Source organism: Mytilus californianus, unplaced genomic scaffold, assembly GCF_021869535.1.
Source record: "Mytilus californianus isolate M0D057914Y unplaced genomic scaffold, xbMytCali1.0.p SCAF_3, whole genome shotgun sequence".
NCBI classification, from domain to species: domain Eukaryota; kingdom Metazoa; phylum Mollusca; class Bivalvia; order Mytilida; family Mytilidae; genus Mytilus; species Mytilus californianus.
Genome location: NW_026262679.1, coordinates 3,645,805 through 3,670,834, shown reverse-complemented (window position 1 = coordinate 3,670,834; position 25,030 = coordinate 3,645,805). Strand labels below are relative to the sequence as shown.

General features: G+C 32.2%; 1 protein-coding gene and 1 long non-coding RNA gene across 4 annotated transcripts; one reads left to right on the top strand and one right to left on the bottom strand.

The window, feature by feature from the left end:
• Positions 1–515: 515 nt before the first annotated feature.
• LOC127732916 (mortality factor 4-like protein 1) lies at positions 516–23,188 on the top strand. Its single transcript, XM_052242128.1, has 13 exons — positions 516–636; positions 5,675–5,721; positions 6,103–6,170; positions 7,748–7,834; positions 9,925–10,226; positions 11,100–11,212; positions 11,873–11,977; positions 12,482–12,583; positions 13,771–13,856; positions 16,457–16,556; positions 19,397–19,466; positions 21,642–21,726; positions 22,444–23,188. Exons 1-13 carry the CDS (start codon positions 609–611, stop codon positions 22,529–22,531), a joined length of 1,281 nt encoding a protein of 426 aa, XP_052098088.1. The 5' UTR covers positions 516–608; the 3' UTR covers positions 22,532–23,188.
• Positions 19,779–20,415, bottom strand: LOC127732942 (uncharacterized). 3 transcript variants are annotated; one of them, XR_007996517.1, is made up of 4 exons: positions 20,319–20,415; positions 20,235–20,276; positions 20,109–20,150; positions 19,779–19,857 (listed from the first exon to the last, which is right to left on the bottom strand). It is a non-coding gene; the product is annotated as an uncharacterized LOC127732942 (long non-coding RNA). The 3 variants fall into 3 exon arrangements; XR_007996516.1 differs by having other exon boundaries at positions 20,235–20,415; XR_007996518.1 differs by lacking the exon at positions 19,779–19,857 and adding an exon at positions 19,944–19,982 and having other exon boundaries at positions 20,235–20,415.
• Positions 23,189–25,030: the final 1,842 nt, after the last annotated feature.

Sequence of the window (25,030 nt, the reverse complement as noted above, 5' to 3'; positions counted from 1 at the left end):
ACAGCTAATGCCCCTTTAAAGAGTTCGAATGGGTTCTATGGGTCTGGATGGGGTTTACAGAAAAGAGAACATTGTGTGAAAACTGATGAATAAAGGACAAAGTTTGAAAGTACAGAATAGAAAAAAATAGGCAAAATTAAATGAAGAAATAGAGAATAATTGGGTGCTAAAATATAAAGAATAGAGAAAATGGGCAAAATAAACAAATAATACAGAAAATGGTATAAAAAAATAAAGAATAAAGAAATTTAAGGTCCCAATCCAAACTCTCTTGTATGCTTTCCCGTGAAATTTAGTTCAAAGATTTTCAAAGTTGCACATATTCTCGTTGCACGAGGCTTCCGGACATTTTTTGGGTGAAAATGCAATTCAAAATCAAAATATATAGTTATTAAACTGTAGACAATTATATTAGCTTTTTAAATCCATTTCAATTTTAAATCTATATTGAGCCATTCCATAGAAATTACTTAAAATATATCAATTTTCTCTTCCGTCTTTTCCTACTTCCGTGTTTTAGACATTCTCAAATTATTTCACACAAAAACTGATGACGTAAACACATGTGCAAACATTTTCCCACAACTAGTTAAGCTTGGATAAATGAAATGCCGCCTAAATATAAGTTCCAAGAAGGTAGTTAATGAAATCATTAAGTAATTGAGTGAATCTGACATTTATAAATAGCTTGGTAACCTGTCTTTTCACTGCGATGGATTTTTTTTGTTTCGGCAAGGATTTCGGTGAAAAATACAAACACACCAAAATTATCTCGCTTGCACCAAAAAGTATAGTCCAAATAATTATAACGTCTTGAAAGGCTATTTTATTGTTTGCTTTGACGCTTTCCTGCAAGACGTCATAATTATTCAGACTACAAAAAGTCCAGAAATCCCCCCTTACTGGAAAAAGTTTACATGTCATGCCTGAGTTTTCTTTTAGAATCTTTATCAATTTATTATTTAGGGGAAGATCCTATAATAACTATTATGAGACAGGTGTTGCCTGTGAAAGAGGACGAAGTCTGTATTAAGAATTTTTATCTTCATTCTATTTATTGTTGTCATTATTCTTTTGGTAATCTTAGATGCACATTTGCTGGAAACGGGTAACACGAATCACCAAATAACACCGTTATTAGCCAAATAACAATGGTATCCGGTCGTTCCGGCCCCAAACCGATCCGGCCCCAAGTCAATCCGGCCCAAAGTCGATCCGGCCCAAGTCGATCCGGCCCACGTCGATCCGGCCCCACGTCGATCCGGCCCCATAATAAATGATAAGGAATAAACTATATAGACATTTAATCAGTATAAATGAGATTTGTAAAAAGTATCAATGATGGATGACAACAGGTCAGTAAAGTATGAATATATTGGAGTACCAGTAAGATGAAAGATTTAAAATTTTTAAATGGTTGTGATTGTGTCTGTTTGTATAGCAGCTTCAGCATAATAATATTAAGGTATTTTCCTTGATAACTTTGAATGTCATGGCGATTTTTTAATTATTTAAATCACACAAAGAAGAGATAAATAAATATTTACAATCCAATGAAACCTGTAAAGTTTAACTCATTATAATGACTTGTTTAATCAAATCATTAGTCTATAATAATTGGTTTGTTTATTCAACTATAAATGTCTGATGATTGTGAACTAAGGTAATGCAACTTGTAATCACTTAATTCAATCAAATCCTGATTGATTAAAGTTACGTAATCAACAAGGCCTTTATAGTTTGATCTTTTGTTTGGTGTTATGTCTTATAATAATTATTTGCCGGTATTTTTTTTTCGGGTAACATCAGAGGCTTCTATAACACTTTTTTTTTTTTTTTTTGTAATATCGAATGTAGTCAATACATTTATTTTAAAGTTGACAATATTTTGAATAGTTGTGTGTAGATAAAATAAAAACAAGTTATATGAGTATCCATTATTCTTTATTCCAAGATAATAAATAAACAATTACACTGCTAATTACTGCTGATTAATGTTGATGTCTTTTGATTGTCCTAAATTCTGTTATATACGTTTTTAATATAATTATACCCAATAATTTTGAAAACTTGTAATGAAAACATAATCAACCTAGTTGTTTTATACTCATGTAAAGACAATATTTGTCAAAGGCCTATTTTTTTTACCGTACTGCAGTACACATTTTACATTATAATAAAATTCTATAACATTTATGAATTACAATTAATATATATCTTTATTTTTATTCCTTATAAATATATTTTTATTGGGGCCGGATCGACTTTAAATATGGGCCGGATCGACGTTGGGCCGGATCGACGTGGGCCGGATCGACTTGGGCCGGATCGACGTGGGGCCGGATCGACATGAAAGCATAACACTTGTAATCACCGAATAACACTTGAAATTTTAATATTAGCACATATTGGTGACATTTAAACATTGATAATTAAATAATATTGTATTATAAGTGTATTTTATAACTTAAAAATTATTTATAGAAAGCAGGTAAGTTCATAAAGATCGCATTAAATATTAGTGTGTATATCCAACATGGCGACCAAGGAAAACACAATGGGAAGAATAAAAGAATGATTGCATACAATCCCTCAACGTGTTCATTTTAGACCACCAAAGTGGAGCCCTCACGCCACGTCAAGGCAATGAACAATGTGAGGGTGGGCGCCTCCCCTTTAAAAAAAATATGGAATATTTAACTGTTTACAATAATAATTTTTGTGTTTATAGTTATTAAAAAAATAATATTATATTTTTTAATTTAAAAATGGAGAGTAACCAAGCCCTTTTAAAACTAATAAGATATCCTGCACAAGGCACGGGCTTATCTGTTATAGTCCGCGAAAACAATTTATTTAGAAATTATTGTAAAAAATTAAAACTACTAAGATATCCTGCACAAGGCACGGGCTTATCTATCGTAGTCCGCGATAACAATTTATTTAGAATTTATTGTAAAAAATTAAAACTACTAAGATATCCTGCACAAGGCACGGGCTTATCTGTCATAGTCCGCGAAAACAACATTTAAAATTTATTGTAAAAAATTAAAACTACTAAGATATCCTGCACAAGGCACGGGCTTATCTGTCATAGTCCGCGAAAACAATTTATTTAGAATTTTATTGTGAAAAATTAAAACTACTAAGATATCCTGCACAAGGCACGGGCTTATCTGTCATAGTCCGCGAAAACAATTTATTTAGAATTTTATTGTGAAAAATTAAAACTACTAAGATATCCTGCACAAGGCACGGGCTTATCTGTCGTAGTCCGCGAAAACAACATTTTATTTAGAATTTAATTATTTATAATTTCATTGTATAAATTTAAAACTACTAAGATATCCTGCACAAGGCACGGGCTTATCTGTCATAGTCCGCGAAAACAATTTATTTAGAACTTATTGTTAAAAAATATTTTCTTCAAGTTGTACCTGAAAACATGCGCAACAATACTATACATGCATTATTTATCCAGTCTATAAAACAGCAATGGGGAACAGTAAAAGAAAAATGCATTAAACACAATACAAATTAACTGCATAAACAATACAATATACTTACTTAAACATTAGGAGAAAGCAATTAAAATAGATTATTAACATACATTGGTTGGAACGTATACATGTACCTACCAGTAAAAAAAATATACACAATAAAAAAAAACAGCATGAACAATATAGAAATGTATACACAATACAAACAAAAAGCATGAACAATTTGAAAAAATATACACAATACAAATAAACAGCATGAACAATACATAATCATTATACAATATACTTACCAATGAAACAGAAGAAGAAAGCAGTTAAAAGTAGGTTATAAACATACAATGGTTAAAAAGTTCAACACCATTCAAATAAACAGTATCAACAATACAATATACTTACCAATAAAACAGAAGAAGTAAGCAACACAGTAAGTGCAATAAAAATATAAACAATTAAATAACACAATAAACTTTTTTAAAACAAGTCATAATTTACCCACTGCTGTAATAATAATGTAATGCATGTATAGTATTAAACACACAATCAGTTCAGTCCTTCTTCTTTTTGAAGGTTGTTGTTCTCTCGTTTATCTTTCTTTTACGTTGTCCGATTTTCTTGCCCAATGCTCTCGGCTTTATGACATTCATCCTGCCATCTGTGGATGTAATTACGCGCTTATCGGGAGGAATGTAGCTCTTGAATCTCTTGGTCAATCTTTCTCTTTCTTGTACGGTTTTATTTACCCATGAAGTTGCTGTTATTTCGAAATGTTTATGCGAATCAGCCACACGGTACTGGCCCCTGGACACCAAAGCACGCTGTTGGACAATACTCTGTATATACAGTACATTATTTAATATTTTATTTTCATAGTTCTTCCCTTTGTATGCATATGCAATCATTCTTTTATTCTTCCCATTGTGTTTTCCTTGGTCGCCATGTTGGATGTACACACTAATATTTAATGCGATCTTTATGAACTTACCTGCTTTCTATAAATAATTTTTAAGTTATAAAATACACTTATAATACAATATTATTTAATAATCAATGATTAAATGTCACCAATATGTGCTAATATTAAAATTTCAAGTGTTATTCGGTGTTTACAAGTGTTATTTGGCTAATAACGGTGTTATTCGGTGATTCGAGGTACCGGCTGGAAACTGTATGACTTACAAGTTGGCAACGTCCGTCAACAGAACAGGAACAGGGTAATGCTTAAGCGCAACCATTGAGAAAAAAAAAAGTTAACGATTTTGAGTTCATTAGTATATATAGACGACTTTAGAATCATGCACTTTCCTGTAAATTTCCTATGTCACAGTGCTTTTTTTGTTACCTCACAGTAATAATCACCTACATGTATTTAAGTAGTACAAATAAATCCCTAGATTAAGTGATTTAATTTTATTGTACCTTTGAGGTTCATGTGGTCGTGGACCCTTTGGCTAAAATGGCTGTGTTTTCACCTCAAAATTTACCAAGTAATTTAACTAAAGAGAAGTTATTAGAAATACCTACACATGATAACTTTTGTCCCTCAGACTACAAGGGGGAAATTTTCATTGTCAGAGGAGATAAGCCATGAATGTTTCTCATTGATTGACATAAATAAATTAAAATGTAAAATACAAAAAAAAAACATCAGTCAAAATTCATATATGGTACATTTTGTACAGACCATGATAAATTATTTTATTCATGAGATTATGTTTTCTTGTGACAGTGTCTTGCAGGAAAAAACACTGAACGAACAGGATTGAATGTATGCTTAAGTCTTTATATTGCACATTTTCAAAAATTTGTTTAATGCTTTTTAGTAATATATCAAAGCTTATTACCATTCAAAAAAATGCTATGATTTAAGGTTATTTTGACTATCTCCTTTTTCTTAAAATCCAGGAGCTTCCATGGGGCGTTGCCACCCTGCTCCACTTACGAGGCTTCACATCCGACCTGACTGGTGGCCTGAGCAGCCCACTGGACCCCTCGCTTGATCTGTTACTTTCCCAATTTCATCAGTTACTTAAAACATTATTGAAAACCCTCCTTGAAGGATACCGGATATACATGTATGAACATTAATTTAACATTGAAGATTTAGTCACATATTAGTGATTATTGTTTTTCTTTTCAAGTAAACATGAAAGTAACAAATTAAATATCTTTTACAGGAGAAAAGGTTCTTTGTTTCCATGGACCTTTATTATATGAGGCAAAGGTATGTATTTGTATTATTCTCCTTATGCTATATACATATATATTTAGTTATGATGCACAAACACATGTTTATTTTCTGTAATAATTCTTTCATTGGCAGCACATTAATAGTAATCTGTTTTTATTATTTTAGAATAAGTTCTACACTCCCACACCTGAAATAGTTTTGGCTAAATAAGGCACTGAACATACCAACTTATGTTGTAATAATAGATTGTTTTCTGAGAAAAGGTAAATTTTAAAAATAAAATCATACAATATAAAAATAAGGAGATGTGGTATGATTGCCAATGAGATAACTATCCCCCCAAAGTTCAAATGAAGTGGATGTAAAGTTAGTTTTTTAGAATTTAAAGTCTTTGTTCTTAATTTCCTTTTTCAGTGTGTTAAAGCAGAAGTAAAAGACAAAATAGTGAGATACTTCATTCACTACAATGGTTGGAATAAAAAGTAAGTATTACATGTACAATTTAATCATTATAAGCAAACAATTTGACACACATTATCAAATTAACTGCCCGATAAAACGACCCTGAAACACAAAAAGGTCAATTTTTATATGACCGCACAAAAATTTGCGTTTGTATATTGCTATCATGTCGTCGTTCGAAGACATTTGGTTTCCGGACAATAACTTAAGTATAAGTGAATAGATCTCTATGAAATTTAACCACAAGGTTCAATAGCACAAAAGGAAGGTTGGAATTGATTTTGGGGGTTATGGTCCCAATTGTTAAGGAAGTAGGGGTCAAAAAGGGGCCAAAAAAGGCATTTTTCTTGTTTCCGGATAATAACTTGTGTATAAGTGTATGGATCTCTATGAAATTATACCACAAGGTTCCATACCACAAAGGGAAGGATGGGATTGACTTTGGGGGTTATGGCCCAAACCGTTCAGGAATTAGGGGCAAAAAAGGGGGGAAAAGGTTTTTCTGGTTAATGGACAATTACTTAAGTATTAGTCTATGGATCTCTATGAAATAGAAACACAAGGTTCCATACCACAAAGGGAAAGTTGGGTTAGACTTTGGGGGTTATGGATCAAACCGTTCTGGAATAAGGGGCAAAATGGGGGGGGGGAAGGAACAAGGTTTTTCTGGTTTCCAGACAAATACTTAAGTATTAGTCAATGGATGTCTATGAAATTGTACCACAAGGTCCCATACCACACACAGAAGGTTGGGGTCGATTTTGTGGTCGTGGGTTGTGGCTTTAATCATTAAGAAACTAGGGGTCAAAAACAAGACTTTTCTGATACTGGCTAAGCTGGGTTTTTTTTTGACATTTTTAAATAGGTCTACATTGAGGTCCAAAGGGTCCAAAATTAAACTTAGATTTCATCAAAAACTGAATTCTTGTGGTTCTATGATGTGCTGAATCTAACTGTGCATTCAGATTTTTAATTTTGGGCCCTGTTTTCAAATTAGTCCATATTAAGGTCCAAAGGGTCCAAAATAAAACTTTGTTTGAAATCATGGTTTTTTTTATATGCTGAATCTAACCATGGAATTAGATTTTTGATATTGGACGATTAAGTAGATTAAATGCCCCATTTCAAATTTTTAAGTTATCTGACCACATTTATTCTGTGTCAGAAATCTATAATGTGTCAAATATTTAATCACTATCCAAATTCAGAGCTGTATCAAGCTTGAATATTGTGTCCATACTTACCCCAACTGTTCAGAGTTCGGCCTCTGCCGTCGTATCTAGCCGCTCCACACAGAGCGCATTTTTTTCTAATGAAATGTTGTATGTATGGAGATTGTAACAGAAAGAAATGGATTTGTACTGGAAGTTGAAGAAATGTAAAATTTTAGCAAAAGTTAGGGAAAGTATATTTAAACAAATTGAAAATGAAGTAAATTTTACAAACAAGAGAAATTCAATCAAAATTTGACAAAGGGTAGCAGAAGTACTTTATGGAGTTAATGAACAATTTTTACCAACTCAAGTATGCATTTGTATGTCATAATATTAAATTTATTGTTATTTTTGAAAGCTTTTTAATGCATATTTTTTTGTAGCTGGGACGAATGGGTACCAGAAACTAGAGTATTGAAGTGCAATGAAGCTGGACATCAAAAACAAAAGGAACTACAAAAAGCTCACCAGTAGGTTTTATTATAACATAAAGTTCAAAATAGAACATTCCTGAAATGCATGGTGGAGTTACAGCTCTTAGATTTGAAAATTGTACTTGACTGGGGTTTTTTTTGTAATGCCTGTAAATCTGAAGCTGATTAGTTGTGTAATGAACACTTTTTTGCACCTGTCCCAAGTCAGGAACCTATGGCCTTTGTTAGTCTTGTATGTTTTTTAAATTTTGGTTCATTTATATGTTTCGGAGTTTAGTGTGACGTCCATTTTCGCTGAACTAGTATACATTATTGTTAAGGGTTCAGCTGAAGCCCACATGTGGGTGCGGAATTTTTTGGCTGTGTTGAAGACCCATTGGTGGCCTTTGGCTGTTTTCTGCTCTTTGGTCGGGTTGTTGTCTCTTTGACACATTCCCTGTTTCCATTCTCAATTTTATTAAGTTTGCATTTCATTCCAGTTAACCTACTTTTGGCAGAATTAAGGCACTTTGACTTACTGTGGATTCATTTATTTTCGTGGGTACCAATTTTAGTGGATTAAGGAAAACTTACATGTTCGTTGATATTTAATTTCGTGGTTTTGTCGAAGTCTGCATACAAGCCTATGGAAAATTTGTTATTCGTTGAACATTTAATTTCGTGGTTCACCTGTTCCCACGAACTCCACGAAAATTGGTATCCAACGAATAATAATGAATCCACAGTATAAAATTTCATGAACATTTTACTTCTCAAAACTTTTTTGGTAAGGCCTGCAGATCTGGAACTGATATTTGCTACATAAGTGTATAATGATGTACAGAACTCATTTGTTTCGTCCTGGTTGACGGACTTTAGATAGAATTATAGCTGACTTTTTTTATAAGGCTGATGATGGAGACATTCTTGTTATATTAAAATATCTAGTTCCTCTCTGTATCATAGCATTTACTGATTACATGAGATTCATTGTGGTGGATATACTTGTGACATCATCACAGTCCGTTGACTTAAACAATCATGAACATAATAGTTTTCTTCTCCTTTCTCAGCCTTCGTTGAAGATATTGTGCTGATATTTGGTTCAAAAATGTCTGATTAGTTGTCAAACACCCTTGAGTTTGAAAGACCATTGATAATCTGTTTATCTCTATTTTTCCTATGATGTCGTTGATGTTTACATTGACAACAGCATGTGGGTCCTTAGTTTCTAGCGATAATTTTCTATCTCAAGTGAGTAGCATGATATGAAAAATTATCACAAAACAAGGTCAGAGGAATAATACACAAAATATCAATAATGTTAATTATACAATCATTAGATGTATTAATAAAGAACTGCTGAACCAACGCCTCCTAAATTTTGTGCTGGTAGAGTTCCCTTAAGTGGATACCAGATTGTATGCAGGGTTGACAGATAAAAAATTAAATACCGCTAAATTGACAACAACACTAAAGTAAACTGCAACTATTATTGGTCGACATGTTTCGCAGATTAGATCAGTGTCTTCAGGACAAAGTATATAAAATTAGAGTCCCTGAAGTACTAAGAAATGGTATCAGGTATGGGACTTCATAATAATATATTGTCTATTGTTGACGTTGCTATAGGATTCTATATGACATTATGTAATGTTGAACAGAAAATGAATCAAACATAATACAATGAAAATGAAATTATTAAAATTCAGAGTTAATCTATTATTGTTGTAATCTTTATCTGGAAAAAAATGTTTTAAACTATTCTGTTGTTGTCAATTTAGTGGTAGTGAATCATAAGATTTATAAAAATTTAAAGAAGCTGGGTGAATGAAAAGTGTTTCAATCTCTTACCTGAATATTTCTGCTAGACAAAGACTAGTAATAATTCCATAACAGAATAAAACTAGCATAGTTTCTTTAGAAAATCTGAGTTATCTCAAAATAAGCTTCTTTTAATTTCAACCCTAGCTATAATTTTCATAGTGCTTTCTTATAATTTGTGTTTATCAAACCTCATCTTATTTTTATCATCTTAGCTTTTTCAAGTAATTTGTTTCACTATTCTTATGTTAACTATTACTTGTAGACACACACTTATAAGTCATTTATTGTAAATTTGAATAAGTTTTTGTTTTGTTTTGTAGAAGTCAGAAAAAAGCAAAAGCAGCTGCTAGAAAAGCTGAAAGAGAAAAGGAAAAAGCTGAAAAACAAGATAAAGACAAGAAAGATAAAGACAAAGATAAGGACAAAGATAAAGACAAAGATAAAGACAAAGAAAAGGAAAAAGACAAACATAAAGAAAAAGAAAAAGTTGAGAAAGAAAAGGGAGATAAGGAGAGACCAGCTACACCTACTGTAGAGAAGCTGAAGAAAGAGAAAGCCAAAGAGACACATAAAGACCAGCTACAAACACCAGACAAAACAAAGAAAGATAAAGAAGATAAAGGTAATGGAAGATTAACTACACACACTGTAAAAAAATGAAACCAGTTACACACTGTAAAAAAAGGAGACCAGTTACACGTACTGAAAAAAAGGAGACCAGTTACACACACTGCAGAAAAAAGGGACCAGTTACACACACTAGAAAAAAGGAATTAGTTACACATTACACACACTGTAGAAAAAAGTGGCTAGTTATACATACTGTATAAAAAAGTGGCTTCTTACTCACACTAAAGAAAAAAGGAACAAGTTACACACACTGTAGAAAAAAGGAACAAGTTTCACATACTGTAAAAAAAGGTACCAGTTAAACACTAGAAAAAAGTGTCTAATGACACATACTGTAGAAAAAAAGTGGTTTGTTACACACACTATAAAAAAAGTGGCTACTTTCACACACTGAAAAAAGGGACCAGTTACACACAATGTAGAAAAAAAGGGACCATTCATACACTGTAGAAAAAAGTGGCTGTAGAATAAATAGTACATTAAGAGACCAGTAAAACATACTGTAGAATAAATAGTACACAAATGAACCAGTAACACATAGTGTAGAAAAAAATAATACACAGTGTACAGTAACACATAATGAAGAAAAAAAAAATAAAACATAGAGAACAGTAAAGAAACCAGTAACACTGTAAAAATAATGCATGAAGAGACCAATTACACATGCTGTACAGGGGTTGACAATAACACTAGCTCAACACCCAGGGGAAGTATTTCTTACTAACTAGTGAATTTTGTGTTACGAAAAAGCCTAATGAACTAGCACAAAAAATGTTGTCTAATCATTTCTTGCATAAAAAGTAATGTGATTGAAAATTAATTTTGAAATTACTTGTATAACATTATTATGTTGTTACCTTTCCAGGGAAGGAGAGTACTACTACTACACCTGCTTCATCTCAAGATTCTACTGCAGATACCAAACGTAAACGAGGACGGGTAGACACACCAGTAGATACATTATCAGTCTCATCAGTGGTCAGTTCATTATACTTATAACATTTTAGATTTTTCATAGAACAAAATAACTTTAACTTATAGATAGAAAAATAAGAAGATGTGGTATGATTACCAGTAAGACAACTACCCACCAAAGACTAAATGCAGAGGATGTTAACAACTATTAGGTAAACTATTGCTTCAACAATGAGCAAGCCCATCCCATATAGTAAGTTAAGGACCTTGTGTGACAAAATGTGAAACAAATCAAAAGAGAAAACTGATGGCCTGATTTATGCTAAAAAAGTAAATTAACAAAAAAAATATGGGTCAAACAGCAACCAACAACAACCACTGATTTACAGACTCCTGAATGTGGACAGGCATGTAAAGGATATGGAGGGTAGTTTGAAAATCAGAAAATTATATACAAAAAAAAAACACAAATTTCTGATCTAAAGAGCCTTTCCTGAAATTTCATTTATATTATTCTTATGAGTAACTGCTAAATAGATACTTGACTGTATATTCAGTCTTCTTTTTTCAATAGATTCCTTTGGCATATAGCTTAAATTTTAGAACAATTGCATAATTCCTTATATAAATTCCTTTGACGTATTGTTTTACTTTGAGGGTAATTATACTTTAACTCTTTTGACATATATCTTAGATTCCTTTGACATATTGGTTAATTTGCAGGCATCATCACAAGAAAGTACAACTAGTCATGCTAGTATCACATCTACTCCAACAACTGTTGATCAAAAGAGAAAGAGAGCTAGGGCTGAACCTACTGTAGAAACGGTAATAATCTTATAGAAATGTACATTAAAGGGAAATTTGCATTGTAAGATCTCTCACTTCTACATTTCTTGTCAAATCTTTATGAAATTAATATCAGCAGTGTCTATGATCAGCATATATCAAATTTTTTTACTGAAGTTATGCTCCTTGGAAATGTTTTTTTTTTTTCAAATATCATTTTCCTTAAATGAAGTCCCTTGTTACATGTAAAGTCTTTGATCATGATATCTTCTTAGTTGTGTATAATTCACCAGATTTCTACACACCACAATATCTTTAATATTTGTATATACCATTATTAGTACATTGTAATACAATGTTATTGACTATTAACCCAATTCTGAAAAAGAAAGCGAAAAGCCTGCAACAAATAAAATATTACAAACATGCTGTACTTTTGTTGTTATTTTGCTGTTATCATTCAATGTATGTAAAGTTCAGTTTTGTCTATCCATGTCAACAGAACGTTTCAATGTCAATTAATTGCTATTTGTTATTTTATAGGAAGAATCGTATATGACAAAAATTGAAGTAAAGATAAAAATGCCTGATGAAATGAAGCCTTACCTGGTGGATGATTGGGATTTAATAACAAGACAGAAACAGGTAAATACTGGGGTAGTCATAGCAACAGTTTGTTAGATATTAGTGGACGTCAGGAAGAATTAGGTTTGGTTCAGTATAAACTGGTTGAATTCAAGTCAGTGGAGTAGGTCATAATGAAATGGATTCTCCATTTAGTGTGAGGGCCACTTTTTAAACTAGTTTCTTTAGGAAGATGTGGATACCAGCTACACTTCTGAAAAACTGTGATCATTTGAATACTTGATAATATCTGAAAACATAATTGTTAAAATTGATCTGAATATGAAGGGGATCCCACCTGGTTGCAACATTTTTAGAAAGAAAATAGCATCTACACAATTCTCATTCCTCTATATTATTTATATTTTTGCATATATTGTTTAACCTGCTGTCTGTCTGCAAATATGATACACAGCTTGTTTACCATACCACTGGTACCTTTGTATTTTGAAAAAAAAACTTTGGTGCAAATATTGTATACCAAATGCTTGTTTGTTTAGTTTATTACAAGATTATAAAAGTTTTACATCATCAATTAATAGGAAACATTTGATTGTACATCACATATTTGTCAGCCTAATTCTCTTTCAGTTAAAAAAAAACAGAACTGTTTTATACTATTTCAATACTTTCAAAAGTCGAAAAATAAACAAGTGCCTCTCAGTAAAAACTGTTTTAGGGGTCTTTTACCCCTAGAGGATAAAGCTTACTTGCAATAGTTGGTTGTTAATAAGTAAATTAGTTGTATGTATACGACGTTGCTTACAAGCTTGTAATTTCTGAAACATTTTTGATTCTGTGAATTTAATATCATAAACAAAGAAAGTATATTCTTCTGTTATTTAAGGTTTCTAGTAAATAATACAATGAAACTAAGCCAGACAGCGTACTTTGATAATAAGGTTTAACTATCAGTGGGATGAAAGTAAGCCAGACAGCATACTTTGATAATAGGGTTTAACTATCAGAGGGATGAAACTTAGCCAGACAGCATATTTTGATAATAAGGTTTAACTGTCAAGAGGAATATTGAATACCAGTATGTTAAGTTAATGATGTTTTAATTGTAGCTTGTCTCCCTGCCATGCAAAACAACAGTTGAATACCAGTATGTTAAGTTAATCATGTTTTAATTGTAGCTTGTCTCCCTACCATGCAAAACAACAGTTGAATACCAGTATGTTAAGTTAATCCTGTTTTAATTGTAGCTTGTTTCCCTGCCATGCAAAACAACAGTTGATGATATCCTTGATGAGTATGTGAAGACGAAGACAAAAGGAAATAATCCTAACAAGTAAGTGTTAAACAGACCTTAATACACACATATCTTAAGTGTTAAAGAAGGCATGATATACAGAAGAAAAAACGACAAATTAATGCAACATTTGAACAATGAAATAAACTTATTGTTAGGAACTGGTATATTTACATATCTATATCCAGTTTAAAAAAAGATAATTATTTGAAAGCCATTAACCAAAGATGGACTTGCTGTACAAACATTTGAAAATACTATTTCAATACTTTCAAAAGTCAAAAAATAAACAGCAACCCATGTTAAGATTGAATTTTCAGGTTATGTTCTGTATTTCTGTAATCTACAAAATGAAACAAGTGCCTCTCAGTAAAAAGTGTTTTAGGGGTCTTTTACCCCTAGAGGATAAAGCTTACTTGCAATAGTTGGCTGATAGTTACTTGTTAAATGTTCTGTATAATTGGCACATAGGATATAAATAAGAAGATGTGGTATGAGTGCCAATGAGACAACTATCCATCCAAGTCACAATGTGTAAAAACTAAAAAATTATAGGTCAAAGTAGGGCCTTCAACACGGAGCCTTGGCTCGCACAGAACAGCAAGCTATAAAGGGCCCCAAAAAGACTAGTGTAAAACTATTCAAACAGGAAAACCAACAGTCTAATCTATATCAAAAACAAGAAACACTTATGAACCACAACAACAAACAACAACCACTGAACAACAGGCTCCTGACTTAGGACAGGTGCATAAAAATGCAGCGGGTTTAAACGTTTTAACAGGTGCCAACCTTCACCCTAACCTGAAACAGTGGTATAACATTACAACATAAAAAGACACACAATAAAATATCAATTGAATTGGCTTAACTCTATCAAAAAGACAATACACAAAAACAAGTAAATATATACTGAATGAATAAGTTTGATCTATGACACAAGGAGTCTTGTTGTAACTCTTTATGGTCCTTGGTTGTTTGTAATGAGGCTGATTATACTGTTTTTAATCAAGATGAATAAACTTTATAGAAGACTTGAAAGTGAAAACATGTAACATTCAAGTTACTAGTCATAGATTTTATACGAAAAACATGGTTTGAGATAATATTATGTTAATTTTGGCCAAAATAAACAGAGACCATAAGAGATTTGGTTCTGTACAATTATATGTATTAACTTTGGTGTAAAAAAAAATGTGAACAACACTCAAATTAAATATTTCACCAAATGTAAACATTGAAGATATTTAAATGAACAGTTTAATACCATGGCTTCCAAAACGGTCATATATTCCGGACATTTATAAATTTACCAGACATTGTCCGTCTGGGAAAAGCATGAAAAGGTCATGTACTTTTAGTTTTCAAGGTTTCCTTAAGAGACGATCCTTTTAACATAATTCAAAATTGGAAGTTCGATCTTTTTGATCCGACTTTTTGCCTTAAATAGCCACACATTTCCGGTCATAAGGTGACATGATGATTTTGATCCGACCTTTTGCCTTAAATAGCCACACATTTCCGGTCATAAGGTGACATGATGATTAAGCAAACCCTACTTTAATACCTTATCAATTTAATCAAGGTTAATTAGCTGTCGGACAGCTAAAATTTACCTGTTCAGGTGACAGGTAAACTATTTTGTACTGGACATTGATTGGTCTATTCAAAGTTATTTTCTTACATTTCAGCGGTTTGCATCCAATCAATTTAGTCACAAAGATTAAAATTGTCAGAAATACCTTTATAAATATGATTTGATGAAAATTTTTAAAATGTTTTAAATGAAAAGTCGTCAGAACCATGTTGTTCGAACTAGTACACATGTGCACATGTGCGCAGGTGGGAAATTTAATTATGCATCCTAATTCTTCAAAAATGCTAAAATTATTATTGATACCTTTATCTAACGTTCATTTCGAGTATTTTCTTGAAGAAATAAAGTGGAAAGAGCTACTTAAACTCAATCGTGCTTTGTAAACGTACATGGATTTTACGTATCCGTCTCTGGTCTATGTTTTACCATTGTCAAGTCAACATCGGATATTTGGAAAATGTGCTTTTTAAAAACGAAAGTGAAGTTTTTGACAACGTTATTTTGCACAAATAAAGAGTCTAAGGCAGATATTAGTAGGCTGATGTTGCACACTTCGAATGATGCACTGTCAATTTAACAGTTTACGTCAGAACATCGAATTTATATCAAAGTAAAGTTTGATATCGTTTTTTTTTAATGTCAATCATTGGTTATATGATGACCAACTGATTACCATGGTCAATAATTGCCTTTTGTTATTAAGTCTTAAGGGATTAAAATCGGGATAAGACAAAATGTCCGGCTGACTCAAATATTTTTTGGAAGCGCTGTTTAATACAAGTTTAGTTTGAAATATCTATATTTGAATCACCATTTTTTGAAATGCAAATTACTTCAAACATATATCTGTAATAAAAATTATTAAGCATGTTGAATGCATTATACAGTAATATTTTGTGACTTATATAATTTGAAGACAAAAATAGCATGGCCTGTTAACACATAAAGACAAAAATATCATGGCCTGTTTACACATAAAGACAAAAATAGCGTGGCCATTCTAATTGATGCCGTTAGTTAAGCATATCTTTCTCTTCTCCAGAGATGCCATAATAGAGATTACACAAGGTATCAGAGAATATTTCAATATCATGCTGGGAACACAATTATTGTACAAGTTTGAAAGACCACAGTATGGAGAGGTTAGTTATGCTTAATTTAAGACATTAGTTCAGAAAAATGAAGTTATAACTGATTATTCAATTTGATGTTTAGTGAAAGATCTCAAATAGTGAAAAGTGACTTATGTTCAATTGGGTGTTTAGTAAAAAGACATCAGTGAAGGGACATAAAGTATTTTCAGTTTTACTTTTTGGTGTTTTTTGAGATAAATAACTTCTTCAGTTTTACATATTTGTAAATGTTATGTATACATTAACATACACATTGCCCTATATATGTCCTTGTCTCCGGTGGACCATAGATGTCTCATTGGTAATCATACCACATGACCATAGATGTCTCATTGGTAATCATACCACATGACCATAGATGTCTCATTGGTAATCATACCACATGACCATAGATGTCTCATTGGTAATCACTGGGCCTCGGTGGCCGAGTGGTCTAAGTAGTTACTACTGTAATCACTAGCCAGTCAACACTGAGGTTGTGAGTTCGAACCCTGCTCGTGCGGGTGCACTCGACTCCAATCTTAATTGACTAGGATTGTCAGTTTTCCTATCGAAGGTCGGTGGTTTTCTCCGGGCGCTCCGGCTTCCTCCACCAATAAAAACTGGCCGCCACGAAATAGCCCAAAAGCGGTGCTTAAAAGTAGTGTTAAAACACCAAAAATCAAATCAATCATCATTGGTAATCATACCACATCTCCTTATTATTTTTAATTGCATTTGTAGTGACTGCTTTTTTTCTTAGTTAAGATTGAATACAAAAGAACTCATACAATGTGATTTAATTTGGTGTTTGATAAAAGAGATCACCTGGACTCCTCTAAAGAGAAGTGTTCTTTGATTATGTGGGATGTATAACTACACAACCATTTATGGTCAGAATTGAAACATTAAATCTGATGCCTTGTTGAGATAGAATGCCACATTCTTTGCATATTAAAGATTAGAATTTCTGGTCCTTAATTTCAATCCGATACTATGCAGAACTTACCCAATGCTCTTTTCCTTAATATTCATGAAATATTTGTAACTGGACGTTAATCAAGAAAACATCAATTAATGAATCTAACTAGAAAAACAAGTAATGTTAATTTTTTTATTCATTAAAAGACATCTATAACATGAACATAGTGAGGTGAGTTTTGTTAAATCTAGCATTTATTGAAAGACTTTTTGTATGGAGGGGTGATTTATGTTCTATGTGGTGCTTGTTGATATAAAAATAAGAAGATGTGGTATGATTGCCAATGAGACAACTCTCCACCAGAGACCAAATGACATAGAAGTTAACAACTATAGGTCACCGTACGGCCTTCAACAATGAGCAAAACTCATTAGTATCAAAGAATGAGATTTTGCTCAGTTTTTATACGACCGCAAAAATATTTTTTGTGGTTGTATATTGGTATCACGTCGTCGTCATCGTCGTCCGAAGACATTTGGTTTCTGGACAATAACTTTAGTTTAAGTGTATGGATCTCTATGAAATTTTAGCAAAAGGTTCAATACCACAAAAGGAAGGTTGGGATTGTTTTTGGGGGTGATGGTCCCAACCGTTTAGGAATTAGGGGCCAAAAAGGGGCCACAGCAAGCATTTTTCTAGTTTCAGGACAATAACTTGTGTATAAGTATTTTGATTGCTCTGAAATTGTACCACAAGATTCAATACCACAAGTAGAACGTAAGGATTCATTCAAAAGAAAATTCTCTTCAAATATTGTTCTTTTGGAGGGGGAGGGTAAAAAAAAAATTTTGGGGGGGGGTCAATTTTTTTTCCCTAAAGATTCCAAAGAAAAAAATTGGGGGTCACAATTTTATTTTGCTAATTGGTTTGTATAGAGTCTGAAAACAGATTTACTAAGTATTGCGCAACAGTTGCACAACAGCAAGAAATCTTCAATTGAATATAAATTCAAATCATACAACCAATTTCAAGTTCTTTGACTACATTTATTCTGTGTCAGAAACCTATAATGTGTCAAATTTTTAATTACAATCCAAATTCAGACCTGTATCAAGCTTGAATATTGTGTTCATTTTTGCCCCAACTGTTCAGGGTTGGACCTCTGCAGTCGTATCCAGCTGCACTCGGCAAAGCAGTTTATTTAACTTAAAATTACAGTTTGAAACACCTTATTTTTTAGTAATTTTTTTTACAAAATTAACAAAATATATCAAAGACCTTAGTATTGAGAAGTGATTATAGTGTGTTCATGTCCTGTGTATAACATATTAGATATACTGATAGGAAGGACCTGTATATTATAGTGTGTCCATGTCCTGTGTATAACATAATAGATATACTGATAGGAAGGACCTGTATATTATAGTGTGTTCATGTCCTGTGTATAACATATTAGATATACTGATAGGAAGGACCTGTATATTATAGTGTGTTCATGTCCTGTGTATAACATATTAGATATACTTATAGGAAGGACCTGTATATTATAGTGTGTTCATGTCCTGTGTATAACATATTAGATATACTGATAGGAAGGACCTGTATATTATAGTGTGTTCATGTCCTGTGTATAACATATTAGATATACTGATAGGAAGGACCTGTATATTATAGTGTGTTCATGTCCTGTATATTACAGTGTGTTCATGTCCTGTGTATAACATAAAGATATACTGATAGAAAGAAACTGAGAATCACTAGAACACTAGAATGCTTGACAAAAGATAAAGCATACACCAAGTATAAGTCTTGAATACAGACGACATGTTAATAGAAGTCAGAGAAAGATTGGACTTTGGAGAATGATAGTATTTACCTTAACTGATGTAATAAGTTAAATGTGATAAAAGTCAATATGATGATGACAAGTTATTCCTTCTGTTTTCAGATTCTCAAAGATCACGTAGACACACCAATGTCAAGTATATATGGATCCATACACTTGTTACGACTTTTTGGTGAGTATGGTGTTGTTGTTGTATCAATAAGTATTAATGTTTCAAAGAACAACAAATGTTTTAAAGTTGGATCTATAGTCTGTAGACAAAGGTATAAGAATCATATCCAAAATTTGATTGAAAAGAACACTTTTTAATTTTGTGCGTCCAAAGTGCTTCTCTTTATTGATCTTCATCAGGAACGCTCCAACCCAAACATTTGAAAGCCAAGGATGTATAAAACCTAAACATCTGAAGAGCTAAATAACAAAACAGGACCTAAAACCTAAACATCTGAAGAGCTATATAACCAAACAGGACCTAAAACCTAAACATCTGAAGAGCTATATAACCAAATGGGACCTAAAACCTAAACATCTGAAGAGCTATATAACCAAACGGGACCTAAAACCTAACCTTCTGAAGAGCTATATAGCCAAATGGGACCTACAACCTAAACATCTGAAGAGCTATATAACCAAACGGACCTTAAACCTAATCATCTGAAGAGCTATATAACCAAACGGGACCTAAAACCTAAACATCTGAAGAGCTATATAACAAAACGGTACCTAAAACCAAAACATCTGAAGAGCTATATAACCAAACGGGACCTAAAACCTAAACATCTGAAGAGCTATATAACCAAACAGGACCTAAAACCTAAACATCTGAAGAGCTATATAACCAAACGGGACCTAAAACCTAAACATCTGAAGAGCTATATAACCAAACAGGACCTAAAACCTAAACATCTGAAGAGCTTTATAACAAAACGGGACCTAAAACCTAAACATCTGAAGAGCTATATAACCAAACGGGACCTAAAACCTAAACATCTGAAGAGCTATATAACCAAACAGGACCTAAAACCTAAACATCTGAAGAGCTATATAACCAAACGGGACCTAAAACCTAAACATCTGAAGAGCTATATAACCAAACGGGACCTAAAACCTAAACATCTGAAGAGCTATATAACTAAACGGGACATAAAACCTAAACATCTGAAGAGCTATATAACCAAACGGAACCTAAAAAGTAAACATCTGAAGAGCTATTTAACCAAAAGGGACCTTAAAAAAATGACCAAATGCATCTAGGGTTAACTTTTCCTCAGGGAGTTGGAACTTTATTTTATCAATGGAAAATTTAAGAAAAGTTGTTTAAAATCATGTCAGTACCTAAGCACTGACTACTGAGTTACTACAATAAAATAACAAAGAAGCTTTCTTCCTTATTCCTATTGTTGATTCAGATTGTACTGTTACAAAAATAATTGTATAGAAAGCTATAAGAATCAGCTTGTTCAAATATCTTTTTTGATTTTCTGACACAGAAATATTGCCCACTTTGCTTAGGTTATAATATAACAGCATACAAGATACAAAGTATTATGGTTATATATCTTTTTACTTTTTAGTCAGTGAGTAATCTGTTATCAGTATTTTTGTTGCCTGAGTAGCATTTTCAATCAAATGTTAATTGTATATAAATTATTATTTTCAAACTTAAAAATGAATTATGCGCTGACGTCATACAACAATAAGCTTTGTCAAGATGCTGTCAATGAGTTTGCATCATAACGAAGTGACAATCTGTAGAAAAAGATGTCGTCCCTTGAACTTTCTACTTTATTTATTGATTGATTGATTGATTGGTGTTTAACGCCACTTTCAGCACTATTGTGCTATTTTGTGGTGGTCAGTTTTTATTGGTGGAGGAAGTTGGAGTGCCCAGAGAGAACCACCGACTTTTGGTAGGAATACTGACAGTCCTAGTCAATTAAGATTGGAGTCCAGTGCACCTGCCCTGTGCGGGATTCGAACTCATAACTTCAGTGTTGACTTGCTAGTGATACAGTAGTCGGACTACTTAGACCACTTGGCCACCGAAGCCCCCTCTACTTTATTTACATTAGAAATCAATGTAATGGGAAAAATAACTAATCTAAGTATTCAATTATCAAAAATATTCAACTAGTTATTGATTCAATAAATCTATGATAATTAATTCATGTGCTAGTAGCATTCAGGTATTAAGGTTTTGTTTTTGGTCCTATTTGAATTCTTTGATTAATTATTCCATATTTATTACTATGTTACCTTCAATATAAACAGTTTAATGTTTGTTTTCTAGCATTACTTATATGTCACTATCCTGATATATATTTTTATATTTCTGTAATCATTTCAGTAAATCTTGGTGGTTCATTAGCCTATACAGCATTAGATGAAAAAAGTATCCAACTTTTACTGACCCACATACAGGACTTCCTCAAGTAAGATAATACATTTGTTTACATACCTCAGGTCTCAGGTCATTTTTGGTCATTTGGCATTCCTCATTTGTCTTTTGTTGTTTACATTAAAAAAATGATCTCTCCTTCTCAAAATGCCAGGCTACCGAATTCAGGCTTGTTTAGTCCATGTATTAATTCTCCAAAATTGAACCTGCCAGACAGGGGTGCTGACTATAGAGTACGATAAGTAAGAAATAAGAGAAAAAAATTGATTTCGCGAGGTTTGTTTACATTCCGCCATGTTTGTTCTTGAAATTGTAGAGGGCACTCTTATCATTTTCAAAACTAATAATTTTACCTAATCCATATTAATATGTAATTTTTATTCAATATCAAATATAAATTATTAAATTTCAAAATTAAATGCTTCACTACAAATTTCTGGTTTCTTTACTTTTATTGAGAACAAAAGCAAACTGCAATGGTAAACAATTTTTTAATTTGAAAATAAGTTATTTATCTATTGTATATCTGAGCAAAAATCAGTGGCTTTGGATATTCTTTTAAATATGATTTAACAAACCACATGTCTTCCTGTTTTACAAGTTGAAGTACAACAATGTACTTCTTTTCAAGGTATGTTTGAATGTTTCCTATATAAACATTTGAATGGACCAGTTATACAATAATAAATCAAATTAAACAGTCTTGTAACAATTTCATTTGCCTTATTTGAAGTAATTTAATATTTTTCAGATATATGCATAGAAATACGTCAACATTATTCAATCAGATAGACTATTACACTGTGGCGCCACCAGATTATCATCGGAAAGCTATATGAGGACAGTTGGCATCTTGTTTTATCAGATATTTGGCAGGCTCAAATGAGGACACATTCAATATAGTTTTGTCATTCATTTTATCGTACTGCCTGTGACAAGAGTTGCTAAAAGTAAGACATAGGTATGCTATTCATGCAGGGGAGGTAAATACTCGTACAGAGCTTTATGTTTCAGTTGTTAGATAGCTAGAAAATGTTTTATTTTATACATACATGTAGCTTCTTCTAGTTACATCTTCTTATTGGCATACATCAGTTTTCCTCTGTACCATTTTCATGGTTCATCGACTATGTAAAGGAAACCAGCAGCTCTGTCAACAGCTCTATTTTCTGTGCCTGTTCTTTTCCTCTAGAAGTATTTCTGGATGGTGATTTTCTCAGGTAGAATAAATAATTGGCAGTCTTAAAAATAATCATGCTCTTGTCTGTCTGACAATAATTTATGTTACCATTGCCTGAATTTTACGATTTATTGATTAATGTTAAGTTTTCCGAATAAGGTTTATCAGTTTTAGTTAATAGGTAAACTATAGTTGATCTATACAACTGATTTAAGTTCAAACAGGGATTCTTGACCTTGAACTCAATTTCAGAGTCCTGATGAGAAATTTATTATCTACACTTGGGTCTGTGAAATCTTTGAAGGCATACATCTCCATTTGACCTTGACCTAATTTTCATGGTTCATTTAATAAAGTTTAGATAAGTTTTTCAGTTGTCTCCAGTAAATAAAAAAAAATTGTCTGTAGATTAGAGGGGTCACTTGGCTTAACTTTTTTAGTTGTTATTCAAGAGTAACACAAAGTTTTGGTGATTACGTCAATTACTTTTGATAGTAATTAACTATGTATATTACCTGTACAGATTTGTTGTAAAGGTGTACAATACTGTCATTGATTTATATTGTTGTTTTTTATTAGGTTAGAGATTTTCAGTTACTTCAAGATGTAGGTTTTTTTATATATGTAACTTTATTTTAACTGTTAAATGATTCACATTAAGTTCATAGGATTTATTTGTATCCGGTGTTTTTATAGGTAGGAATTGATATCAGTCGTCTATTATGTGACTCCAATTGTACTTGAAGCTTCACAGACTTTGATATATTATCTCATAATCAGCTAAGAAGGCAATACCTTTCTGCATGTCAATTCTTCTAAAATATTGGATTAGTAGGAAAAACCAATTGTGTTCATGATTTATTTTTTTTCGTAGTGATGAAAGATCATCTATCTGTTTTATCTTCAGTCTAATAACATGAAAATATGAGGGACTAGTTGATGTAAATGTATATTTGAGAGTGATATTTTTTATACAAGAGTTTTTATATGGAAAATGTATGAGTGAAAACACAAAATGTGTTAATTGATTTGAATAAATGGCATAATATGTAGTTTTGATTTATTCATGATGGATTGAATTTATTTTTTATTCTTCCTGAAAATGCACGAGTATTTCAACTAGTCTCATTTCTTTGCATCAACTGAATATTCTGATTATATTCATCATACAGTCTTACTCAAGCCATCTTATGACCTGTACTATTGGCCAGATATTTCTATCTACTTTCCAAGACTTTAATGTCAACCATTTTGTGCCTTAAATTATTGATTTAAAAGAGTAAAACAAACGAACAGATTAAATTTAATCAACTATCTGTTCTTATTCTTTACAAAATTTTCATGTTTTGATTACCTCCCTTTTTTATTTGTGTTAATTTTATGATACGGAAAATCAGTATTACCCAATATTTATATTAAGCATGACATCACAATGGGAATTAGGCTGTGTTTTATTAAATTGCAAAAGTCATTGGAAATGAAACTACTTTCAATAGATATGTCCTTTCGTTAAATTCCTGTTGCAGTGATGCTCCCTTTACACAATAAAACAATCAGAAATCAGTGAAGTTTGAAACTACTTCCAATTGATATGTAATTTCATTAAATTCCTGTAGCGGTGATGCTCCCTTTACACAATAAAACAATCAGAAATCGGTGAAGTTTTTAAGTTTTTTCTGTAATTTAACAGTAGTAATCTGTATGAAACTTTGATACTAAAATTTCTTAGGAAAATGGAGAACCTGAGTTGATGTGTAGTCCTCAATCACCACAAAAGCCAACTAATTTGTCCTCAGTCACCACAAAAAACCAACAGATTTCTCCTCAACACAAAAACCAACGGATTTGTCCTCAACAAAAAACCAAAGGATTTGTCCTCAACACAAAAACCAACTGATTTGTCCTCAACAAAAACCAACATATTTGTCCTCAACACAAACACCAACTGATTTGTCCTCAATATACACAAAAACCAACTGATTTGTCCTCAACAAAAACCAACTGATTTGTCCTCAACACAAAAACCAACGGATTTGTCCTCAACGCAAAAACCAACTGATTTGTCCTCAACACAAACCAACAGATTTGTTCTCAACACAAAAACCAACGGATTTGTCCTCAACACAAAAACCAACGGATTTGTCCTCAAAACAAACAC

Excerpts from the sequence above, each read along its gene's own strand:
- LOC127732916 (XM_052242128.1), top strand. The coding sequence starts at position 609 with ATGCCGCCTAAATATAAGTTCCAAGAAG. Across the intron at positions 10,227-11,099 it reads GAAAGATAAAGAAGATAAAG|GGAAGGAGAGTACTACTACT; the intron begins GTAATGGAAGAT and ends TTACCTTTCCAG. Across the intron at positions 19,467-21,641 it reads ACACTTGTTACGACTTTTTG|TAAATCTTGGTGGTTCATTA; the intron begins GTGAGTATGGTG and ends TAATCATTTCAG.